Here is a 23,623-nt window from a genome sequence, read left to right as displayed (position 1 = left end):
ATAAATAAATAAATACAACAAAAAACTACTCATCCCTTTCAAGTATAAATGCTTATTATTGTACAGATAAATGCAATAAGCCCAATGTACTAATGGTTTAAAATCAAAATGTTTTTGATATTTTGATTTTAACATCCTGTGTTAGTATCTGACAGTCTTTTGAATAGCAGCGAAAAAACACATTTTGCCATTTCCTTTTGAAGTCAATAGCATCCATTCCAAATGTATTCAAAACCTGTGTGTGTGTCTATGGCCTTTGGCCCTCTACACCAGGAGAAGGCCAACACTCTGGCTTGTAAAGGGTAATACTGGAGACACTGGCTGGTGTCGTTGTTAGGTCGTGTGCCAGCATGCTAGACTAGACACGCTCAGTCTTGAGAAGTACAAGTCAGATTCTAAAGATGTTGCATTCTGAAATTGGAGGCACACAGTCTAAAATAACAGTTCCCAGTTATAAGGAGTGCGTTTGGTCTGCTTTGGTCAGGAGTGTCAGCTACCTGGGGACATGTCTACCTTGCATCTGTTTAATCCCTCTGAGGGCAAGAGGCATATGGTTTCTGATCCCTGTCAGTGGCTTCTTTGTTTCCTTGTAAGAAGTAGTTTCATTTCAATTTTTACAACAATTTTTCAAGCTACAGTTGCTGAAGTGGATTGCCAAGTGATGGTCTTTTTTTTTTCTTTCTTTTCTGTATAATAAGATTGTCTCTACTTTGTTAGATACAAGCTCTTTTCTCCCCTTCCTTAAGGTTGAGGAAGCCCAGCTGCCCACAATGAGCTGGATCTGGGTGACACTGTGACATCTTTCCTACACTCTGGTCAGGCTGCCTGTTGGCAGGTACTTACTGAGCACACTCTTAGTGGCAGTACTGTGTTCCATCAATTGCTACATCTGTGGCTGGAGCCATGGGTCCCTCCATGTGTACTCTTTGGTTGATGGTCCAGTCCCTGGAGCTCTGGGGAGTTTGGTTGGTTGATATTGTTGTTCTTCCTGTGGGGCTGCAAACCCTGTCAGCTCCTTCAGTCCTTCCCCTAACTCCTCTATTGAGGACCCCGTGCTCAGTCCAGTGGTTGGCTGCAAGCATCCACCTCTGTATTTGTCAGGCACTAACAGAGCCCCTAAGGACACAGCTATATCAGGCTCCTGTCAGCAAGCAGTTCTTGGCATCTGCAATAGCGTCTGCATTTGGTGACTATATGGGATGGATCCCTAGGTGGGGCAGTCTCTGGATGTCCTTTCCTTCAGTCTCTGCTCCATTCTTTGTCCCTGTATTTCCTTTAGACAGGAACCCTTCTGTGAATGTGGAGATGAGTGGGTGTTTTAATCACTCCCCAATTCCAGCCTCTCTCCCCTTTCCTCTCTCACTGAAACCCCCCTTTCCAACAAGACCCCTCCTGCTTTCCTGTCTGTTTCTGAAAGCACTGAATTTAAGTAGGATTGCCGGCTTGGGCACAGGCGGGAGGTTGTTTTCTGGTGAGCTGGCAGCTTTTCAATGTGCTTGCTTGTGAAGAGAGTGGCACCCTTTATCCCAGCCACCATCACAGTCTCCCAGGAAAGGGCCCTCCTGAGTCCCTCCCCTTCCTATAAATGTTGGAGGCCCTAGTCTGATACAGAACTTCTGCAGGTAACTGTATCTGTGTTAGCCAGGTTCCTAAGTTCAGACGCACGTCCACACACCGGCACACATGCTCTGTTCTTCCGTTCTCTTTTGTTAGCGTGGACTTTGGAGGCCACACTCAGGCCCTCCTGCCTGCACAGTCAGAACCTGAACAGCCGAACTCTCCAGTACCTTCTGTCTGTCTGTCTGTCTGTCTGTCTCATTCCTTATAGACTAGAGACAGCTTGGATTTAAATGTGAGTTTACTGCTGGCAAAGTACATACCTTGTCCATTTTTTAATTTTTCTATTATTAATAGAAATAATTCATCCAGTTCTGTGAAACCTGAACAAGCTAGAACCTGGGTCCTGAAAATGTGCTTATACAGTTCAGGCTCGGTAAGAACAAATGGTTTAATGTTTCCTGTTCAGATATTTCTTCAAGTTCAAGTGTGTTAAGATGAACATGCCTGGCACGGCACCATATATAAGATTTGAATTGTTACCTATGCAAGCGCATTTGACTGTGTTACACTGAAGGAGAACAAGGCACTTCTGAGGTTTTACGTTCTAGCCTGCATCCTGCTTTCTGGTGAAGTGTGAAGTCTGTTCTGGTGTCTTCCTGGTTCTTCAGGAGGCCCTGCGACCTGACAAATTTTATTCATGCCAGATCTTAAAGTTGGTGAACTGCTGATAAAATTAAAAGGATGTCTAGAGATTTCTCTCGTAGATTTCTTTATTAAAATGATTTATTGTGATACATTATTCCTGTGTCCAAAGTATACTGGTAGAGATTAGGATACAGCTTGTGGGAGCCATTTCTCTCCTTCCTCCAGTGTCCTGGTCGAATCTAATATTCATGCTTAGCAACGGCCACTTTTACCTGCTGAGCCATCTTGCCAGTCCTGGCAAGTCTGAAGTCATAACTGACTAAATGGACTTTCAGGTGTTCTTCTAAGTCTACAGTTCTGTGAGTGAGGCTCATATACCTTACTATTTCCCCAGGCTAGCCTCTCATGTAGTCTGTACCCCCAGAGTCTTCCGTGATCACCGAGCCTGGAAGCATCTCACTCTTATCCTGTGACTGCCATTGTCACTGGCCCCATGGTGTGCAGCTTTCAGGCTAATAGTCTGAAAGCAGTGTGTCTTCCTTTTGATGGAAGTCTTGCCCAGATCAAGTTCAGCCCTCTACTTGCCTGCTTTCATGACTGATCACACCAGTAGTCTTGATGGGGTTGTATTTCAGAGCTTGGGCCTCTCTGGATGGTGACAGCATAGTTGCTTGCCTTCCTCGGTGGTGTCGAGCTGCATCCTCTGCCCCTCTTTTGTTTGAATGTCTTGCTCCCATTTTCTGGCTGCCTTCGCCTCCCCAGTCCTTAGGCATGCCTGCTTCCCTGGCAGCTGAAGTTCAGGACTCCCCTCCTCCTTCAGTGCCGCTCATGGGCTCATCATGGTCTTTCCCCTAAAGCACCTTTCTACGTTTCCATCATAGAGATATGAGTATATAGGTCCACCAGCATATCCATTAAAAGATTGAGTTTAATTTTTTTTCATAGAGAAAAAATAATGCTGCCATAAAATGGGCCCTTGCGACCCTTCTCCTGGTACCTTTTACAGGTGTTTCAGGTTTATACGGGATTTCCCTATTTATTGCCTTCTCTTTGATTTTACAGAGGCTGCAAGTCGGGCCATAGTCCAGTTCCTGGAGATCAATCAGAGTGAAGAAGCCAGTAGGGGCTGGATGCTCCTAACAACAATTAACCTGCTGGCATCCTCTGGTCAGGTGAGTGCACAGGGTCTGTGTTCGGTCACTGAGCCTTTCTGTGGGATTTCGATCCTGCCGATAATCGCTTCTGGTCTGTGGACTCTGCTTGTGCGCGTCTCAGGACAGTTTCATGCACTGCTGCGTCTTGAACATCTTCATTCATGAGGCGTTACATGGCTCAGGCAGCATTTCCATCTTTGTCATGTTGTAATGTACATAAATGTACCAAAGTGGAGCCCCACACACAACAAGACAGTGGCCATTCCACGGGTGGCCAGAGGGAAGTTGCCAACACACCCCACATGCCTCAGTCATGCTAGAACTTCTGGCTTGAAAACTGTACTCATGTGATGTCATAAGCTAATGAATAAATGACGCAGGTTATTGATAAGCATTTCTGATAGTATTCTGTTGAGTTTCAGGCTGGTGGATGCTTTTACATGGTTTATTCTGGAGATGGCTCTCTATCTCTCCTGACTTTTAAGTCTTTGACCTCATCTGTGTCGGAGCCATTTGCATACCTTACCTTTGTCCTTCAGACATCTTGGGATGCGAAGGCTTTTGCAGTTTTCTAAAATCTGGAGTATGGGCACCTAACAGAAGGAAAGCTAATGTGGGTGCAAGTTTCCTAAACTGTGTGGGCTTAGAAAGCCCACAGTCATTAGCATGACACTTATAAAAGTGACTGGTCACCGCAGAGACAGTGAGTACCTTTAGCAGCTATAGTCTTAAAGCTGAGCACAGCACTTTGGCCTCTTGGGAGGGACAGCCCATGTTCTCTGTAGCATACCGTTTCATCTCTACCCACGCATCCCAGTAGAGAACCTGCCACACCAACTTGTCCTGCTTTCAGGACCTGAACTACTTACATTTGAGCATAGAAAGCCCTGCATCCCAGACATCCCGAGTCCCAGGCAAGGGGAGGTGTCCTCTCACCCGAGGAACCATCAGATAGTCCTGACATAGACCACTGTTTCAGTGACCATGACTGAACTAGGAAAGTCCTCCATTCTATCTGCTGTTAATGATACCTGTAAATGCCTCTACACCACACTACCAAAATTTGGTTTAAGGTTCCATATCATCATATGCTGTTTAGATGTTAACATTTAAGTGGAATGCTACCCTATGTGTTATGGCTTCACTGCAGTGTTTCTGAATGTTAATACTTTCTATAAATGCTAGAATCGTCTTCTCATTGTAAGTGGACTGTTGTCCCGGAACAGCAGCACTATAGAAACTCACTAATGTAGATGAGCTACGTCCTTGAATGCATAGACTAAGAAAAAGGAGCCTGGCATAGAGACGCACACTTATAAGCAAGAGGCTGAGGCAGGACGTTGGAGAAGTGTGAGGCCAGCCTAGGCTAGACAGTGAGTTAGAGGCCAGCCTGGGCTGTGTAATGAAACCAAGTCTCAGAAACAGCAAAAGAGTCTATCGGTGCCTTCGTCACTTAAAGGATAACAAACGGGAGCTGCCAGTTTAGATGCCAAGTTGTGTAAGATGAAAATGAGAACCATACTGCTTTGCATAACGCGAAGGGGAAGCTAGTGATAATTTGACTGGGAAATGATGCACTTAAAAAGCAGATTCAGCGATACGCCTTATGCTACTGCTTTTGTTTGAGTGCCATCTTCTGCTGGCACCAGCGTGAGACCAAGATGGTGGCAGTCCTGACTCTACATATAGGAGACGGAGAGACAGTAGAGTATCGTGACATACCGTGATGGGCTACGTGTACGTGTGAGTGCAGCCCCTCCACAGTAGAAATGCTGGGATTAAATGTTTTGAGGTTGAGGGTTAGGTCAAAGAATTGGATCTGGGAAAGTTGGAGAAACAACAAAGATTTTAACTCCCTAGACACCTGGTGTTGTGGGGTGTTGAGAAGCAGGAATGGATGCTGTCTGTGTAGCCATGGCTCTCAAAGTCTTCTTCTCTCCTCTCCGTCGCCCACTGCTGTATTTGGTCAGACTCCAGCTCTCCTGTGGCTTTCTGTATGAGTTTCCACACGGATGCCGCTGCTAGTTTGTGGTCTGTGCTACTCCAGGCTGATGATTTGAATTTTGCTTCTGTTTTATTGGTAATTTCACTGGGCTGGGTGTCAGCCATCAGTTTAGGAGAATGTGAGCCCATGTGTACAGGTCACTGAGCCAATCCTCTCAGCTAGCTAACCCTTCCACCTGCAGCAGTCTGTGTAAGCGACGAGACTCAGTTGCTCTCTCTGTAAAGTGAGGTCCGTGCAGGACTAGTATCAGCCGTACAGAGTTGACTCTGAGGGATAAATCATGGACCTGTGGACCTTTTGTTTGTAGACTGGAGGAGTCATTATTATTGTGGTTTTCAAGTGTCTGCCATTTTGGACTCTTGGGTTCTGCAGATATGCCGCCATAGGGACTGACATCCTGTGCGTCCTCAGGCAGTGGGGTTTTCCCCCTACTTATTTTAGTTGTTTGTAATTATCTGTTTTGTTCCAGACATTGTTGATCATTCTATCCCTATTAGGTTGTAGGTACTGCCACTGTTGGTGGGCGTTTATATCGGAGTTACTTATGGATCTGCTAATGCTCATAGTGTATGGACCTTTGAAAGGCTGGCTTCCCAGTGTTTGCAGCTTTGGAGCTTTCCGTGTCCTGTCAATAAATATGTTTGATGAGACAGCAGATGAGTGAATTGGAAGATACCAGTTCCTCCCGTAGTCTAACCTCATGCCACACTGCACCCTGGGCTTTGTTAATGGCAACATACTTCTTAGCAATATTGAAGTGATTCCTAAAAGGTTGTCTTATAATTTCCTCTTGCAAATCTTTGAAAATGATCCAGTGTCATTTGTATTGGTGATGGCTCTGTCTCTCAGATGTCCTTCCACCCAGGAATGCCCAGTGAGAATAAAGATAAACTCGGCAGTACAACAAATAGTGCTTAGTGAGTTAGTTAATTCATTCGTTTATTTTTTGGTAACAGGATTAGACTCAGAGCAAGAGTTCTACCTCCAAATTCATCTCTAGGCCTGTTCTAAGTTTTCTTTTGAGACGGGCTCTCAGTAAGTTGACGAGACTGGCCTGTTGTCCAGATAAACTTTGACTTGGGAGTCTCCTGTCTCTGCTTTCTGGGTAGCAAGGATTGCAGCCTATGCTGCCTGGCTTAGCTTTTTATTTTATTATTTTATTTTTATTTCTTATTCTGTTGTTTTAGATACCATATTTATCCTGAGATGTATGTACAGTTCTATTCATTTGTGAGAGAGGGAGAGAGGATGCCCAGGAAACTGGGAAGTTTCACCATTTGTTTTGATTAAGAGTGGGTTTCTTAGATTCTGCAAGTTCGTGTTCTTTGAAACAGGCCCCTTCCTAATAAATAAGAAACACATTTAATAAATGACTTACTGCATGACCAGCAAACCAGTCTCAACATGTGACTGAAGCAAATTTGTCCAAGTGACCAACTGACTACAGATCAGTCAGGTTTGAGTTCCCTGCTGCACAGACGTGTGAGTGCCGCTGGTAGATCATCCTCCTGCCTGTCCCCAGCTGTCCCATCACAGTTGTTTCCGTCTGTCTATCTACTCACTTCTGTTGGTTTGTTTTCCAGAAAACCGTGGACTGCATGACAACGATGTCAGTGCCTTCCACCCTGGTTAAATGTCTGTATCTGTTCTTTGACCTTCCACATGTGCCTGAGGCAGGTGGAGGCGCACAGAACGAGCTACCTCTAGCAGAGCGCCGAGGACTACTCCAGAAAGCTTTTGTACAGGTAAGGGGACTGCTCGTCTGCACGCTTGTTTCTGGAGCTGTCTTTAAAATGAGCCAGAGCATGGCCCAGCTGGTCTGCTTTGCCTTGTTCTGTGTTTTAATCAGGTTCTCACTGCATAGGCTGGGCTGACCTCAAGCCCACAGCCCCCTGTCTCAGCTCGCACATGCCGAGGTTCTAGGAGTGTACCCCATACTTGGTTGCTTCTTCCACTTTTTATGGAATCTCATTCTGTTTATTATGATACAACTTTTCCTCATAATTAAATTTCCATGTAAACACAAAAGGAATATGGAAGTACTTTCCTAGGGCGTTTGAAGATGGTGTTAGGTCTTACTGTTATGTGTTCCTGCTAACAGATCCAGCTGTTAAAATTACATTGGAAGCATCAGAAATGGCCCTAAAATTCAATTGCTAAGGGAAACCATTCATTTATCATATTGAGATTTGGGAAATACGCCTTATAGTGACAAGAAGGTCTGTGTAATTTCTTTTTATATATAGGATTCTCCAAGCTTGTAAATATTGAACTTAGAAAAACATTGTCAATTATACTGGCTCCTGCCACCTCCCACCAGCTCCTGCCACCCTCTGCACTTTGGAGAGCCCCTTCCTATCACCACCACTGTTCTTTCATAAGACAGTGGGTAATTAAAGGATCTTTCTAAAGTGGCCTGGTAATACAAGTACCCTGTACGGTGCTCTTCTGTGGGAGAAAGAAATTGTTTTTAAACAAGCAACCTACAAACATCGAGAACACAGTGTGTCCATGGACCTAATATAATTAAAAGAAAAACAAGACACTTTTATTTCAAAAAGACATACTGAATGATAAACTCATTCAAAAAGAAAAACACGGAAAGTTCGACAATTCCATTGCACAGCAGTACATATACTCAATCCTACAGACCATCACATCCTGGGCTAAAGATGATCAACTTGAAGCTTTTAAAAAACTTCACCAAGTGGCAAACCAATAGTACCTCCTTTGTATGTAGGTTTCTGAAGTTATGTGACCGAGGATATGGCTTTCCCACCTACAGAGTGACCTACAGAGTGAAAGAAAGGCTTTTGAGTTTTGAGCTGCAGTCCTCTACTTAGCACAGGCTAAAAACTTTTAAGAGTTGCTTGCTGCTGTTGCCACAAGTTGTCACCTTTAAAAGGTGCCATTGGGGCAAGGACAGAGGGACAGCTGTAATACACGTGAATCATCAAACCGAACACCAACTCAGTAAATATTTGGGAGGCCTGGAGATGTAGCTCAGTTGGTAGAGTGAGTGCCTAGCACGCAGGAAGTCATGGGCTCAGACCCCCCCCCCCCCACACACACACACTCCTCGAACTGCATGGTGGTACATACCTGTAATCCTAGAAGGCAGGGGGTCAGATCTTCAGGATCAGACTCTGTACCAATGGGGTTCAAAGCCATCTTGTGCAAGATGAAACCTGGCTCAAAACAAATAAAATATCTTCTGAACACTTGGTTCAGCGCATATGATGCTTGATCTAACATTTAACACTGTCTCCTGTAACTTGAGAAGCTATTTAATTTCAGAGCCTTTACTCTTCTCTAGAACGGCTATATTGGCAGTTGGCAGATGTCGGATTAAGTGAAGGAATGCATCACTGGAATTAAAAGATGTGAGATGTTGCTGATGAGTGTAGTGGGTTAGCGTTGGCCTCATTTCAATGAAGCCCGTCTTAAAAAAATTTAGCTAAGCCACCATGGAAGCTGATTTTCTAATTCTAGCATCTACATAAGCATAATTCACTTTTTATTTAAGAACTTAATAAATCCCAGGTGTTAGAAAGCAATGGGTGGTGACTTTAAATTAGCTCGGGGTTTAGCCAGACAGTGGTGGCGCACACCTTTAATCCCAGCACTTGAGAATCAGAGGTAGGCGGATTTCTGAGTTTGAGGCCAGCCTGGTTTACAGAGTGAGTTCCAGGACAGCCAGGACTACACAGAGAAACCCTGTCTTAAAAAAACAAAACCAAAAAACAACAACAACAACAACAAAAACCCAATAATAATAAATTAGCTTGGGGTTCATGTTAACATGTTACAGTTGATGAGTGCTAAGGTGCAAAGGAAAGCTTCAGCCAGACTTGCCCCTCAAGATTGTGAGACCTGATGTCATGTGTATGACCCACAGTAGGTACCCATGGTGAGGACTCCGCCCCCTCCCACCCGTGGCGTGGACCCCATCTTCTCCCTGCCCAGTGCTCCTTCACTGTTCCAGTCCCTTTCTTTCCTGCCATCCCAGGCTACATACCCTATCTATCATTTTGCTCAGGGCACTGATTGAGGCAGCTTATTAAACGTTTCAAGCTAGATGGAATCTCCATGTTTGTGTTATATGACAGATGGTTGCTGCTTCGCGCAGGCATTCCCTGTCTGGCCAATGCAAACAGTCCTTCCTCCACCACAATTGCTTCCCTACAACTAGAAGTACTGTGGGGGAGGAGAGGCAGAAGCATTTGACGGCACTTCCGGCCCACCGGAAAGGATCTGGTTAAATGATTTGCAAAAGTCTTTTTGACCGTAAATTTGGGAGCCAATTATTTTAGGGCTCAGCAGTGAAGGAACCATTAAATATAGTTGACTTTGAGAACGGGGATTAAATGTGGATTTTATTTCCTAGTTTTTTACTATTTTGGTTTGTTTTCTGTTATGAATTAGAGGGATGGTGTCTGTCCTAACCGCATAAGGCAGCACCACAAGCAGAAACAAACAGAGCTGACACCTCCTCCATGTGCAGCCCCTCCGTGCTGTGTTTGCTTGAGGAAAGGATGCATGCACACATGAGCGGATGCTCTGCACACAGAAGTTTCTCCAGACCTTTGTAGAGAGGATGCCTGTGTCTGCTAACCACGGGAGAGAGCCTTTTGCCCGCTCACTCCTCAGTCCTCCTCTCTTCCTGTGGGGTGGCAGTATGAGCTAGGAAGCCTGTGTTATTTAAGAAAGTCTTGGCTTCCAAGAAGACAAGGAGAATGTAGCTTGCCAGGCATGGTATGCCACATACTTCCTTTCTCTAGTTCATCTAGCGACATTCTCACTGGCCTCAAGACATCCACATTTCATGTAGAATGTCTTTAAGCTGATGGAATGATTTTGTAGTATTTTATATCTCAAAAAAAAAATTAGAAGATGGAGTTTAGCACAGAGAAGTTAACTATTCCTGACATTAAACTTGGATCACAAGAAAGGTACCATTGAGGGCAAAATCTATTTGGACTTCTTTTGTGGAACAGACCCTGGCACAGCAAAGCACAGAGTTAGAGTGGGCTCGGACATCATGGTTAGGTCATTTCTGGAACTGATGACCTAGAGGGTGGCTCTCAACCCTCCTAATGCGGCAGCCTTTGATGCAGTTCCTTGTGATGTGATGACCCCGTCCACTAAGTTTTGTTGTTGATGATACTTCATTACTGTAATTTTGCTACTGTTACAAATTATAATATTAATATCTGCATTTTCCAAAGGTCTTAGGTGACCTCTGTGAAATGATCATTTGACCCCCAACGGAGTTACAACCCACAGATTGAGAACCCCGCTGGTCTAGAGTCTGCAGTTGAAAGCAGGACTTCAGGAAGTTTCTGTCAATTTGATGTAATTTTACGCTATCCAACATTTCCTCCTAGTACATAAACTGGAAACAATTTAATACTCACTTTCTTTTGGCTGTCTTTTTTTGTCAGTTAGGCCTTTTAATGTAGAAAACTATATTTTACCAGTGCAAATAAAGAACTAAATTAGAAGGTTAGAACTTCTAGTTGTGGTGGTGTACAGAGGCAGAGGCAGGAGGATTTCTGTTAGTTCCAGGCTAACCTGCTCTACAACTGAGTTTCAGGACAGCTAGAGCTATATGGAGTATGGTGTCTCAAAAAACCAAAAGAGAGAGAGAGAGGAGAGAGAGAGAACATTACTGAACTAACCATGAAATACAGTATTGCTGTTTATCCTGATTCCAAATGAATCATTCAAAGGTATAAGGAAGACTGGAAAGTGAATATTTTTTTAAGGAAGGCCTCTTTAACATATACCTAGACCCTTTGTAACTTTGTAGATGCCTTTGTAACATGTTAAGCAGTGATCCTGATATCCTGACCACCCAGCACCCTCTCTGAAGCTGAGTGATGTTTGGTCTCACTTCTGTCCTGCCTGCCATCACGGTTCTGTGTTGCACTCTCTCCTTTCCTTTGTGTTTAGATCTTAGTAAAACTCTGCAGTTTTGTTTCTCCGGCGGAGGAGCTGGCCCAGAAGGACGACCTACAGCTTTTATTCAGTGCAATAACCTCTTGGTGCCCCCCCTATAACCTGCCATGGAGGAAGAGCGCGGGGGAGGTCCTCATGACCATCTCCCGCCACGGGCTGAGCGTGAACGTGGTGAAGTATATTCATGGTGAGGACCACACTGTCTTCCTTGTTTCTCTTGTCATCTCTAGGCTGCCCAAAGATTGGACTTTCAGTTAGTTAATTACACATAAAATTTGACAGGTCTCTTTGGCTGAGGCAGGGAAATGGAGAATTCAAGGCTCATCACTGCCACAAAGTGAGTTTCTGTCCAATCCGGATGACTTAGTGAGACCCTTTCCTAGATTGAAAGGAAGACCAAGGCTGAGAGCAGCTCAGTCACGCACCACCTGACTAGCCTGTGAGAGGGAGTGTCCAGTCTCTAGGATTCCGTATTCCAGATCCATAAACACAGAAATTTGCCAGCAGGAAGAGAATTGTTTGGTTTGTTGGGTCTTTTCCGACGCAAGACATTTTCTTAGGTTCCACATAATGGATATGAGCAAGTTAAAAATTACTTCTTCATTGTGCGAGTGTTCAATTTTAATTCGGTGTAGGTTATCATTGACTGATTGTTCTTCTACCAAAAAGAAGCAAGTATTTTCAAGTGCTATAATTGAAAGGACCAGGATTGGTGCAGGACCCCCAAGACCAAGTTCTCAGCACTAAGGAGATTGATTTGCCCCAGAGGGACAGAGCGCAAGGGGTGAGAGACAGAGAGGAGATAGAGAATGAGGGAGAAGGGAAGTGATATTTGCCTCTGCCTCTAGATAGAGAGGAGACAGATATGGCCCATAGGTAAATAAATGTCTGCTTATAAAGGGAAAAAGAGACTCTGTGTTAGGATGAGTGTTTAATTTTGACTGGGCATGTTAATTAGGTAAGCCAGTTGCTGGGCTTCAATACTTTGATAGCTGTACTTTGGTAGCAAGCCTCAGGAAGAGGAACTAGCCTGTAAGGAATAGCCTTTGAGGCCTAGCTTAAGAGATGTAATCTAGTGTGGCTTTTAGCAAGGCAGAGGGAATGGGGGAAGGCCCAGGCCTGCCAGAGCCGTGTTTGCCATGCTGGGGACTGTGAGAACCCTTCAGTTATTGCCAGTGTTTCTGAAGTCATTTCATAAATACTCAGGTATTCTTTCTGATACAAAATAGTTAAAATAGATGGACCTAAGAAAATCAGTATTAAAGAGAATTATCTGCCTAGTATCTACATAGTATCACCTGTCCTTTGAGATGCTTATGTGAGCGGTAATTGCTGTAACTTCTCAAATGGTTTACTTATTTTGCATGGATACACATACATGCTAAAGTGTCCTGAAATTTTTGAATTAACTAATTCAACTACTTGTTTTCTTCTACCCGTGGGAAACCTAATACATCAATAAAGAGATCAAAAATGATTTGGCAGTGAGCAGTGATTTAGATTTGGTTTAATAATGACATCAAAGTGTGATGAAAGATCTTTGATAAAAGTCAACTTGTCCCCAGCACGCTCATCCTTTGTTACTGTAGCTTAGAGAACCTGCCCTGGCATCTGAAACTCTGTTTGCCCTTAGAATAACGAGCATTTGTTTACCTTGCACCGTGTTGCACGTACATTAAAACTTGAGGCTTCTGTAAGCACCTTTTTCTTAAGCAATGGCCGTAAATAATACAGACTTAAATTTTTATTCTTACAGAAAAGGAATGTTTGTCTACGTGTGTCCAGAATATGCAGCAATCAGATGACCTGTCTCCCCTCGAAATTGTTGAAATGTTTGCGGGACTTTCTTGTTTCCTCAAAGACTCCAGTGATGTTTCCCAAACACTGCTGGATGATTTTCGGATATGGCAAGGATATAACTTTCTTTGTGACCTCTTGCTCAGGTAAACCCCACAACTTAAGGGTCCATTTTAAGTTTCAATGGAAACCACAGGATAATCAGGAGAAATCAGTAAACACTTGGTGCGTTCTTGTTGGCTTTGCTCCCCCTTCATTTCTAGTTTCCATCAGAGGGCAGGAGGTGAGTTTTGAGTGAGCAGGTCAAATGCAGAGCACAGTACTGAGTCTAGACTTAGGCAGGAGAGCAGAGTGGCCTTTTTCTCAGGAAACAGAAACAGCTGGAGAACCAGTTAGCCTGGCTCTCAAATGTGAACTCTTCCTGATTAATTACAGTTTTGCTTTTCCTCATTTTATAGTACTTACTAGTGTGTGTGTGTGTGTGTGTGAGAGAGAGAGAGAGTTTAATTTTTAAATTTTTATTTCATTTTTGAGATTTCATTTATGAGTACTACATTTGGGTCATCCCCCCACATACACACCTGTAACCCTCCTATACCCCCCTCACTCCTTTCAAGTTCATGGCCTCTTTAATTACTGTTATACATATAACTTCTGGTTATTTTTAATAAGTTAAGGGCAAGAACGATTATGTAGAGACTGCCCTAGTGTATATGTAAGACAAATTAGTCACTGCTAAATGTTTTGTTTCCTTTTCCAGACCCAATACCACACATTGAAAATGGCTGGGTCTGTATTTTGTAGAAACTGTAGCATTCTCCTCCACTCCCCACCAGCCGAACCTTGGATGCTCATTATCTTTAAAATATTTGCCGTATTACAAGATGCCACTAACTTGTGAACTTACTTCCTGCAATAACAGTTTATCAAGCAAGTGTATTGCATTTGCTGTTGGCTAACATCAGTGCCTCTGCACATAGGTCCCCATCTGTGAGAGAAGGTGTATGAGCATCGCCACGGGATAGTAGTTTGTGTATTTTAGGACGTAGACCCAATCTTTCATCTCTGGTGAGAGGATAGGACTCTCAATCAGAAGTCCATTAGCATATGAGCTGTCCTGAGTGCTATCAGAAGCATGTTTCTGGAGGGGAGCTTCTGCAGGCCCGGAGCACGTATTTAACACTGTTGTATGGGGAGGAGACAGGAGGCTTTACCATTGTGAATAGGGTAGGGAAGTGAGCAAAGTAGAGACTGACTTTAGTTGAAAATGGTTTGAGAACCCACAGATGCTTGCTCGCCCAGCTTGTCCTTAAGTATGTACGAGCATTGCTAAAAAGACTTTGCATGTGGGAAAGGGTCTGGGAGGAAGCAGGAGTTGGCGGTGTAGATGGACTTGGAGGTGAGAGTTGGGGCGGACTTGGTCACACACACAGATCCTATGAAGATCCCAAACGGTACTTGGCAAGCACACTGGCACGGAGAACTCGTCATAAACTCATCATCTGAGTTGTAGTGCTGACCGGATCTTTTTTTCATTCCTAGTTCTTTGCATTTCCCAAGTTTACATGGATGGGAATTACTAGACTATAGTAAGGAAAGACCCGGGGAAGCTTATCCTTTAAGAGAATGAGACTCTTTCAAGCGTTTTTTTGTTGTCAGTAAAGCCATAGTAAAAGTCACCTCCTCATGGAATTTATGACCTCAGAGGGCCTCTTGTGACCTCAGGCTGGCTGCTCTCATGACCTCAGGTAGGCCGCTCATGACCTCAGAGGGCCTCTTGTGACCTCAGGCTGGCTGCTCTCATGACCTCGGGCAGGCCGCTCATGACCTCAGAGGGCCTCTTGTGACCTCAGGCTGGCTGCTCTCATGACCTCAGGCTGACTGCTCACATGACCTCAGAGGCCATCTCACGACTCCAGGCTGACTGCTCATGACGGGTGTCTCATGACCTCCGACTCTGAGGAAGTCAGCTCCGTTCAGGAGCTTGCTTTGGGTTCTCAGAGCTTCAAGTGGGCGGTGTCCCCTCCACAATCACATGTGGCACACAGCTCTCAGAACTTCGCATAAGTTTTATCTCAAATATTGTCTGCTAAAAAAGTATATTTAAAAAAGCAAGCAAACCGCCTTCGTACCAAAGATAAATGGCTTACTGATTGGTGACAGAACTTCAATGCTGTGCTTATTGGTCTGGGTATCTTCAAATTGTACCATAAGGTAGAATAATAAAATCTTTAGATTTTTTTAAAGTATATATTTATATGAGGAAGAAAATGTAAGATACTTCTGTAAGTACTTTATACATTTAATTGATGAATCTGAAGTTGACAAGAAATTCTGTGTCAAATTTAAGAATATCAACAAAAAAGAAAAAAACCTCTGACTCTAACTTCTTCTAGATTGGAACAAGGGAAAGAGGCCGAGTGCAGAGATGCCTTGAAGGATCTGGTGAGTCTGGTGACGTCTCTGACCACATATGGGGTCAGCGAGCTGAAGCCGGCTGGTGTCACCACAGGGGCCCCCTTCCTCTTGCCCGGATTTGCAGTACCTCAGCCAGCAGGCAAAGGTGAGTTCTTACCAGCTCTGTTCTGATGCTGAGCTCCTAGGACTAGAGTACGAAGGGGTTTGTGCCCCAACGGCTGCTCCTAGTGGGTGTTACTGCCTAAACATCATTGTTATTTTTCCTTAAGGTCCTTCTGTCCATGGCTAGCCTGCAGAAGGGTTTCCCCAGTCTTTAGTCTGATAGACCAACAGTTGAAACCACTGTTTAATATTATTAAGTCAGGTGAGATTTTTGTGTTACATTCTTTCATTTGAAGCCTGTTGTCATGGGATCTGCCCCTTGGATGTTGGCTCCTGTGCTGTTTTTTGTGTGGAGGTGGAGGTCAGCACACCGCCATTCTCCACACCTGCCGGGCACACAGGGAAAGCATGGGTGTGAGTGCTGGCATTTCAGAGCCCTGCAAACCTCAGACAGAGAAGTTGTTACATTGTTTCATTCAGGCCCAGGAGTAAGTTTGGCTACTTTTTTTTTTTGCATTTTGATCCTTATGTAGTGAGGCTCAAACTTCCTTACAGAAAAACTTACTCCAGACTGGAGAGATGGCTCAGCAGTTAAGAACACTGGCTGCTCTTCCAAAGGTCTCGAGTTCAATTCCTAGCAACCACATGGTGGCTCACAACCATCTACAATGGGCATCTGATGCCCTCTTCTGGTGTGTCAGAAGACAACTACAGTGTACCCACATACATGAAATAAATACATCTTTTAAAAAAAAAAGGAAAAAAAGAAAAGAAAAAAGAAAATCTTACTCTGTAATAAGAGCATCTGATTATTAGCTGAGCATAGCAGCAAATATCTACAATCCCAGCAATGGGAGATGGAGGCAGGGGGATGACAAACTCAGTGTCTGTCTCAACTACACAGCATGTTTGGGGACAGCTTGGATTACAAAACAAACAAATTAATGATGTAAGAATGTCAAGAATTGATTGGCTTTTTAAAAAAAGAGACATCACCAGACTTACCAGATCCTTCAAGGCATCTCTGCATCCGGCCTCTTTCCCTTGTTCCAATCTAGAAGAAGTTAGGGTCAGAGGTTTTTTTCTCATTTTTTTCATTTTATGAGTACATGTATGTAGCTGTCTTCAGACACACCAGAAGAGGGCATCAGATCCTATTACAGATGGTTGTGAGCCACCGTGTGATTTCTGGGAATTGAACTCAGGACCTCTGGAAGAGCAGCCAGTGCTCTTAACCACCGAGTCATCTCTCTAGCCCCTTGATTGGCTTTTTTAATGCATGATAGCCAGTCTCCAAAATTTAAACATAGAACCCTCTAAAATAGTTCCAGACCTTTGGCACTAATTAAATATTTGATAGGATCATGATGAACCTATGTAAAATTTAACTGAGCAGAAATACCAAATGTAGTAGTTTAAATTTCACAATAAAGCCTACTTACTTTCTGAAATCAACACTCTTAGTAAATGTGCGTAGGCAGAGAGTAACTCATTGCTGTGCTGTTCTGTGCCATGCTGTGCTGTGTGTGCTGTGTGTGTTCTGTGTGTGCTGTGTGTGTTCTGTGTTTGCTATGTAATCTGTGCTCTGTGTGCTGGGCTGGGCTGGGCTATGCTGTGCTGTGTGCATTGTGTGTGCTGTGCTGAGCTGCGCCTTCAGAGCACAGGCTGACCAGTTAAAAGGTCCTCTGAAATGCATGTAGGCTGTTACACATTCAAAGTTCCATATTCTAGAACACACAGTCATCTCTCCAAATTCTAATTTTAAAAACTTGGGTATTTCACTTATTTCGTGAGCTGAGAGAAAGATAGGTCCACAGAAGCCAGCCAAAAGGCTCGCCAGGTAAAGGAAACTTGGCCTGCAAGTCTACCAATCTGAGTTCATCCCCAGGACCCAATCAAAGGTGGAAGAGAGTCTACTCTACTCCACAGGGTTGTCTGTAAAAGCAACCTCTATTCTCCTGATGCAATTGCTGTCTCCATGCCTCTGTCTGCTCACCTAGGCCTCGTCCTGGAGGCCTCTTTTCCTCCTCCGTACAATCTCATCTAGGCCTAGACTGTTTTCAGCCTGTGAGACTTACTCCTGAACAGCTCACCCCTCCCTACTTCTCTCTGAACTCTGGCTAGCTGGTCAGCTCGCTGTTCTGGCTCAATCTCTCTTCGTTGACTAGTTCAATTCTGGCCTCTCTCCTGGCCTCTCCTGAATTGCTTTGCTTGGCCTTATACTAACTCTGGCAATCTGTTCTAATCTTCTGGCTCCTTCTCATTCTCTGGCCAATTCTGTCTTCACCTGTGTCTAGCTTGTTCGCTCTCTCTGCAACCTCTCTGTAAAACTCTCCGGATAAAAACTGCCTCCCTCCTCTCTCTCTGCCCCGCTCCCTCATAAGTAAGTAGCCTTTCTTTTCCTCTCTCTTCTTGTGAGAGTTGGTCATATCCTATTCTGTCAGATCTTTATCTGATTTTTCTGCCACTCAATAAGACATCACTTTTAAACAAGATGCTTCCTTCTATGAACAAACTTTACCCTCACTGTTTGGAATTAAAGGTGTGTACTAGGTCATGTCTGTATTCAAGTCAGAGGGATTATGGGTGTATGCCAAGGCTGAGCCACACACAACTAGAAGCAGGTTTCCCCAGGAAAGAACACAGTTTTAGGGTTCACAGTGTGATCAGATATCCTGCAACAGTTGTCCTCTGACCTCCACGTACACATCGTGGCTCACATAGTCAGGTGCATGATCATGTATGTACATACCCACACTCATGCACATGCATGCACATACGAAAAACGATAGCATTGTAATAAATAGTGTGGCAGTAAGTATGGGTGTGCAAGAGTCTCTGTGGCATGCAGACTTGGAGTCCTTCAGGCATTGGCCCAGGGGTTGTATGGGTCATATGACAACGGTGCTATTGCTGGCGTTTTGAAGCAGGGTGTTGATTTCCATGGCTGGGTACAGCAGTCTCTGTCCCTCCCAGCAGTGGCCGGCCTTCCTCCTTCCCCACAAACTCATCAGCATTGGTTGCTGTGGATTGTCTTTTTCTTTTCTTTCTTCTGTTTTTGGTTTTTGAGACAGGGTCTCACTGTGTATCCCTGTCCATCCTGCAGCTTGCTTGTATAGAGCAGCCAGCCGGTCTCAAACTCACTGAGTTCTGCCTGCCTTCGCCTCTCAGGTGCTGGGCTGCCAAACCTGACTCGTTGGTTTTCTTGATGACAGTAATAAAGATTTTTCAATAAATCAAATAAGTATTTGAAGTGGTGTTCAGCATTCTTAGCTTTCCTTTGTATTTCCATTATCTGACTAAGACATTTAGCTGACTACAGATAGGAAAAGTATGTTCTCAAAAGAAGTCAGGTATGAATGTGTACATTATATTTATATATGTATATTATATATTATTATATAAATATATTATATTTATATATTATATTTATAATAAATGAAAGCTGAACTAATACACACACTGGAAATTGGGGAACTTTGAATTACTTTTTTTCAGAAACGTCCATGCTGGCCGCTGTTTCTGAGCGACTCTCTGACCCATAGTGAACTTTTCTAGCTTACAGTTACCTCCCTTTCTAGGGTCTCCTTGATTGTGTAAAGTTTGATGTTAATTCAGTTCTGTCACTTTCTATATGTGGCTAGTAATTGTGAGCCCAGCGACAGTTTTTATAGAAAAGCACTTGTTTTACTGTACTTCAAATCCAACTTTCTATAGCAATTTTTTTATAATTATCATTATTAAACTTTCTCACACGACCCATGCCAGAAGGTGTTTAACCTGTTCCATTTGATGTATCTGAAAAATCAAGTTTAGAGATAGTACTAATGACCATGGGTTTTAGAAAAATGTTTTTACATAAATCCCAATTTTAGCTTGAAAATTGAGTAGATTTCCAAGTTAAATTTTGTGAAAATCCCTGTGTTGCCTCTACACAGGAGAACATGAAAGAGCATCCCTTACCCGTGGCCTGCTGGGTAAAAGCTTCCTTTTTTCTAACTGTGAGTTACCGCTCCTCAGCCACGCTCAGTAAACTGTTTCCACAGCCAGGAGGCTGAATATACGAGATACGTTTTCATTCTCAAGCACTGAGTTGTCAAGATATGGTATTCTTTTTTTGTTTGTTTTTTTGTTTTTCGAGACAGGGTTTCTCTGTATAGCCCTGGCTGTCCTGAAACTCACTTTGTAGACCAGGCTGGCCTCAAACTCAGAAATCCGCCTGCCTCTGCCTCCCAAGTTCTGGGATTAAAGGCATGCGTCGCCACCGCTCGGCAAGATATGGTATTTTTAAAATATTCATAACGATGCCTCAAACGTTTTATTGGTTCTATTTATTTTTAATTATTTGAACTTGATGAAGAAAAATAAGACCTTACCTGAAAATGATACATTGTCATACTAAATATCAGATAGATGGTGACACTCACTGTGTGTTGACACAGACTCTCTATGATTATTTAACGTGGCATCGCACCCACGTGTGTCCCTGCTTGCTGTTTCAGGACACAGTGTGAGAAACATCCAGGCCTTCGCAGTTCTCCAGAATGCGTTTTTAAAAGCAAAGACCAACTTCCTCGCCCAAATCATCCTGGACGCCATCACAAACATTTATATGGCCGACAACGCTAATTACTTCATCCTGGAGTCCCAGCATACCCTCTCGCAGTTCGCAGAGAAGATCTCTAAACTCCCAGAAGTACAGAACAAATACTTCGAGATGCTGGAGTTTGTTGTTTTTAGCCTGAATTATATCCCCTGTAAAGAACTCATTAGCGTCAGCATCCTGTTAAAGTCCAGCTCTTCTTACCACTGTAGCATCATTGCAATGAAAACCCTTCTGAAGTTTACAAGGCACGACTACATATTTAAAGATGTCTTCAGGGAGGTGGGCCTGCTGGAGGTCATGGTAAACCTTCTGCATAAGTATGCTGCCCTCCTGAAGGATCCAGCTCAGGCACTCAATGAGCAAGGTAAACACTTCCCCAGTTGATGCTCGGTTTGGGAAGTCAGTCAGGGAGGCTCTGGGGCTGGGGCGTGCCTGGACTGCCGATATGAACGAGCTCCTGTTGTCTGTGAGTGTGATGGGTTCCAGCCAGTGTCTCCAGCATTGACTTTTTTTCACCTGTTGTTAGGGAGTTGAGTAAGGGGCGCCCAGAATTATGTTACAGTAGTAGAATAGGGTTCAAAGTAAGGGGAAAGTAAGTATGGTTGTCATGACTTGTGCTTATTACTTTTTATAGTTAAGTACCATGAAATGTGGGTATCTGAAAATGTTTTTCAGTAAATTTTGAGACAAATGGGTCCATTTCAGGATGCTTCATAAACATCATTGGGTGCCTTTTTGGTAAATATGATGAAGGTACTCCTATCTAGCCATTAGGAAGCTTTAAGTTGTGAGTAAATGCCTCTGACTCATATTCAGAATTCTCTGCTCGGCCTCTCTGATTAGAATCAGTGAGAGCGATGGGGTTAACTGGGTTTGCCATTTTCATTTGGAATATTTGTTACATAATTAGCTCCTCCCACACTAAAATAAAAATCTGTTAACATCAATTTGAACATATTTTGGGCAGGTGCTGGGCATGTGTTATTTCAAAGGGTATGTTATTAGCATGTGTGATAGTGGAGAAAGTAAATGTGAAAGACACAATAAGGAGAATTAATAATTCAAGTGGAACTGGCCAGAAAACAATGCTTTTATGATTTGAATCTTTGAACCTATTTTCTAGGGGACTCAAGAAACAATAGTTCAGTTGAAGACCAAAAACACTTGGCTCTGTTGGTGATGGAGGCCTTGACCGTGCTGCTTCAAGGGTCCAACACAAATGCAGGTGAGAGGAAAAGCCTCGGGCCAGAGCTCTGGGAGTGGCTCTGTCTGTCTGCTAAGGCTTCTGCTGTTAAAGGAGAAGCGGTGATTCAAGGATGGTACAGCCATTCAGGGATGGTAAAGCCGTTTAGTAATGGTACAGCTGTTTAGAAATGGTGTAGCCATTAAGTAATGGTACAGTCATTCAGGGATGGTACAGCCATTTAGTAATGGTACAATTGTTCAATAATGGTGGCCATTCAGTAATTGTACAGTTGTTTAGTAATAGGACGGTCATTCAGTAATGGTGCAATCATTCAGTAATGGTGTAGTCATTTTAGTAATGGTAAAGTTAGTTGTTCAGTGTTGCAGGGAGTTTGCTAACAGCTTGGTGCTCTCAGTGGGTGCTGCACCCGCCCAAGAGCTCTTTGGATTCCACGCACACGCACGCGCGCGTGCGAGCATCAGTTAATTTTGATATGCCTTGACTAGCTTAATGACCAGGCAGGCATCTTTACATCTCCCCACTGCTAGCCCAACTAGCTCCCGCCCAACTGCCCCAGGCCCTATGGGGGAGTGGCCCTTAGGACCACTTACCTGAATTCTTACATGGCTGGCTGCCTTTCTGTCCCACAGCTCTTAGGTCTCATCCCTCTGCCCTCAAGTCATGGTGATTCTCCCTCTGCTTCCCTCCCAGTTCCTAGCCCACTCAACTATAAAGGTTCCGCCTCTCTTTCCACCCAGCCATTGGCCATTGGCTCTTTATCGGTCAATCAAAAACCAACTGGGGACAAGAACCTTCAGCATTTTACAAGCAAATGTGGGAATTCCCATGCAACTTGGGAATCCATTAAATCAGGATCACAACAGTTCGGTAATGGTAGTCATTCCGGTAATGGAAACGTCACAGCCTGAAAATGAGACATTTTGGCTTATACCTTCCGGGCGAAACCTGTAATGCTGTTACTGTCTTAAAACATTTTATTGCTTTGTATAGTATATTGTCTTTTAGATTTATTTTATAAAGTTATATTGTATACTCTTTAGAAATTATTTCTAAAATACTTCTTCATAGCTGTGGCTCATAGGTGTGACACAACAAGACTTTAAACCTTGCACCTAGGAGGCCGAGACAGACAGATCTCTGAGTTTGAGGTCAGCTTGGTCGACACAGACAGTAATGACATGGTGACTGTATCAGAGCACTCACTGTATGTTAAAACGATAGAAAGTGTCTGTGTATGCTACAGTGCAACGTTTACATTGTAATATAAAAAGTAAGATAGGTATGTCAGCTTCCCAAGCAGTTCTCTTGAATTACCTGTTCCTACAGAAGCAGTTACGTTTTAATAGGCCCGACTCGCCCTGGATGTTCTAACTTAGACCTTTGACCTTATTCCTCCTCCTTTAGGAATATTCCGAGAGTTTGGCGGAGCAAGGTGCGCCCACAATATAGTGAAATACCCGCAGTGCCGGCAGCACGCCCTGATGACCATCCAGCAGCTGGTGCTCTCTCCCAATGGGGAGGACGACATGGGTACTCTCCTGGGGCTCATGCATTCAGCCCCACCCACAGAGCTGCAGCTGAAGACTGACATCTTAAGGGTACAGTTGACCAATATGTCTGCTTCCTTACTGATAAAGTCCGGGGTCCTTTTGAAATTAAATGGACTTAGTTTCAACAAGGACATTCTTGGGGCTCGGAGAAATGGCTCAGCGGTTAAGAACACTGACTGCTTTTCTGAAGGTCCTGAGTTCAAATCCCAGCAACCACATAGTGGCTCACAACCATCCGTAATGAGATCTGACGCCCACCTCTGGTGTGTCTGAAGACAGCTACAGTGTACTCATACAATAATAAATAAATCTTAAAACACACATACACAACAAGGGCATTCTTTATCACTGTTTTAAGTTGTGTGTTTGGGTGTTTTCCGTGTGTGAGTGTAACTGGTGCCAGTGAAGGGCAGGGGCTTAAGATCCCACAGAGCTGGAGTTTTAGGGGAACGGGGATGCCGGGAATCGAACTCTGGGCATCTGTAAGAGCAGTACTCATGCTTTTAACCGCTGAATCTGCAGCCTACCAAAGAGAAATTTTTAAAAATCCAAACTAACAAAGCCTCTACAGTTTATATGCATTTGGGGTTTGTCTTTCCGTATCTCAGGTCCTTCTAG

At 43.8% G+C, this 23,623-nt stretch overlaps 1 protein-coding gene and 1 long non-coding RNA gene across 13 annotated transcripts in view; one reads left to right on the top strand and one right to left on the bottom strand.

Annotated features, from left to right (window-relative positions):
• Wdfy3 (WD repeat and FYVE domain containing 3) overlaps window positions 1-23,623 on the top strand; it is a 239,263-nt gene that overhangs the window by 107,723 nt on the left and 107,917 nt on the right. For all 12 annotated transcript variants that reach the window (XM_006535220.4, NM_172882.3, XM_006535222.4 and 9 more), the window contains 8 exons: window positions 3,268-3,377; window positions 6,948-7,109; window positions 11,320-11,512; window positions 13,082-13,268; window positions 15,519-15,685; window positions 20,145-20,612; window positions 21,372-21,473; window positions 22,860-23,053. In XM_006535220.4, coding sequence (XP_006535283.1) covers window positions 3,268-3,377; window positions 6,948-7,109; window positions 11,320-11,512; window positions 13,082-13,268; window positions 15,519-15,685; window positions 20,145-20,612; window positions 21,372-21,473; window positions 22,860-23,053 — 1,583 coding nt within the window. The remainder of the gene's footprint in view (window positions 1-3,267; window positions 3,378-6,947; window positions 7,110-11,319; window positions 11,513-13,081; window positions 13,269-15,518; window positions 15,686-20,144; window positions 20,613-21,371; window positions 21,474-22,859; window positions 23,054-23,623) is intronic.
• On the bottom strand, window positions 7,886-16,689 carry Gm42135. Its single transcript, XR_003955948.1, has 3 exons — window positions 16,648-16,689; window positions 8,467-8,552; window positions 7,886-8,155 (listed from the first exon to the last, which is right to left on the bottom strand). It is a non-coding gene; the product is annotated as a predicted gene, 42135 (long non-coding RNA).

Source organism: Mus musculus, chromosome 5 (assembly GCF_000001635.26).
Source record: "Mus musculus strain C57BL/6J chromosome 5, GRCm38.p6 C57BL/6J".
Taxonomy (NCBI): Eukaryota; Metazoa; Chordata; class Mammalia; order Rodentia; family Muridae; genus Mus; species Mus musculus.
Note: the sequence above shows the minus strand (reverse complement) of the source record. Positions and strands in the feature narration are given on the sequence as shown.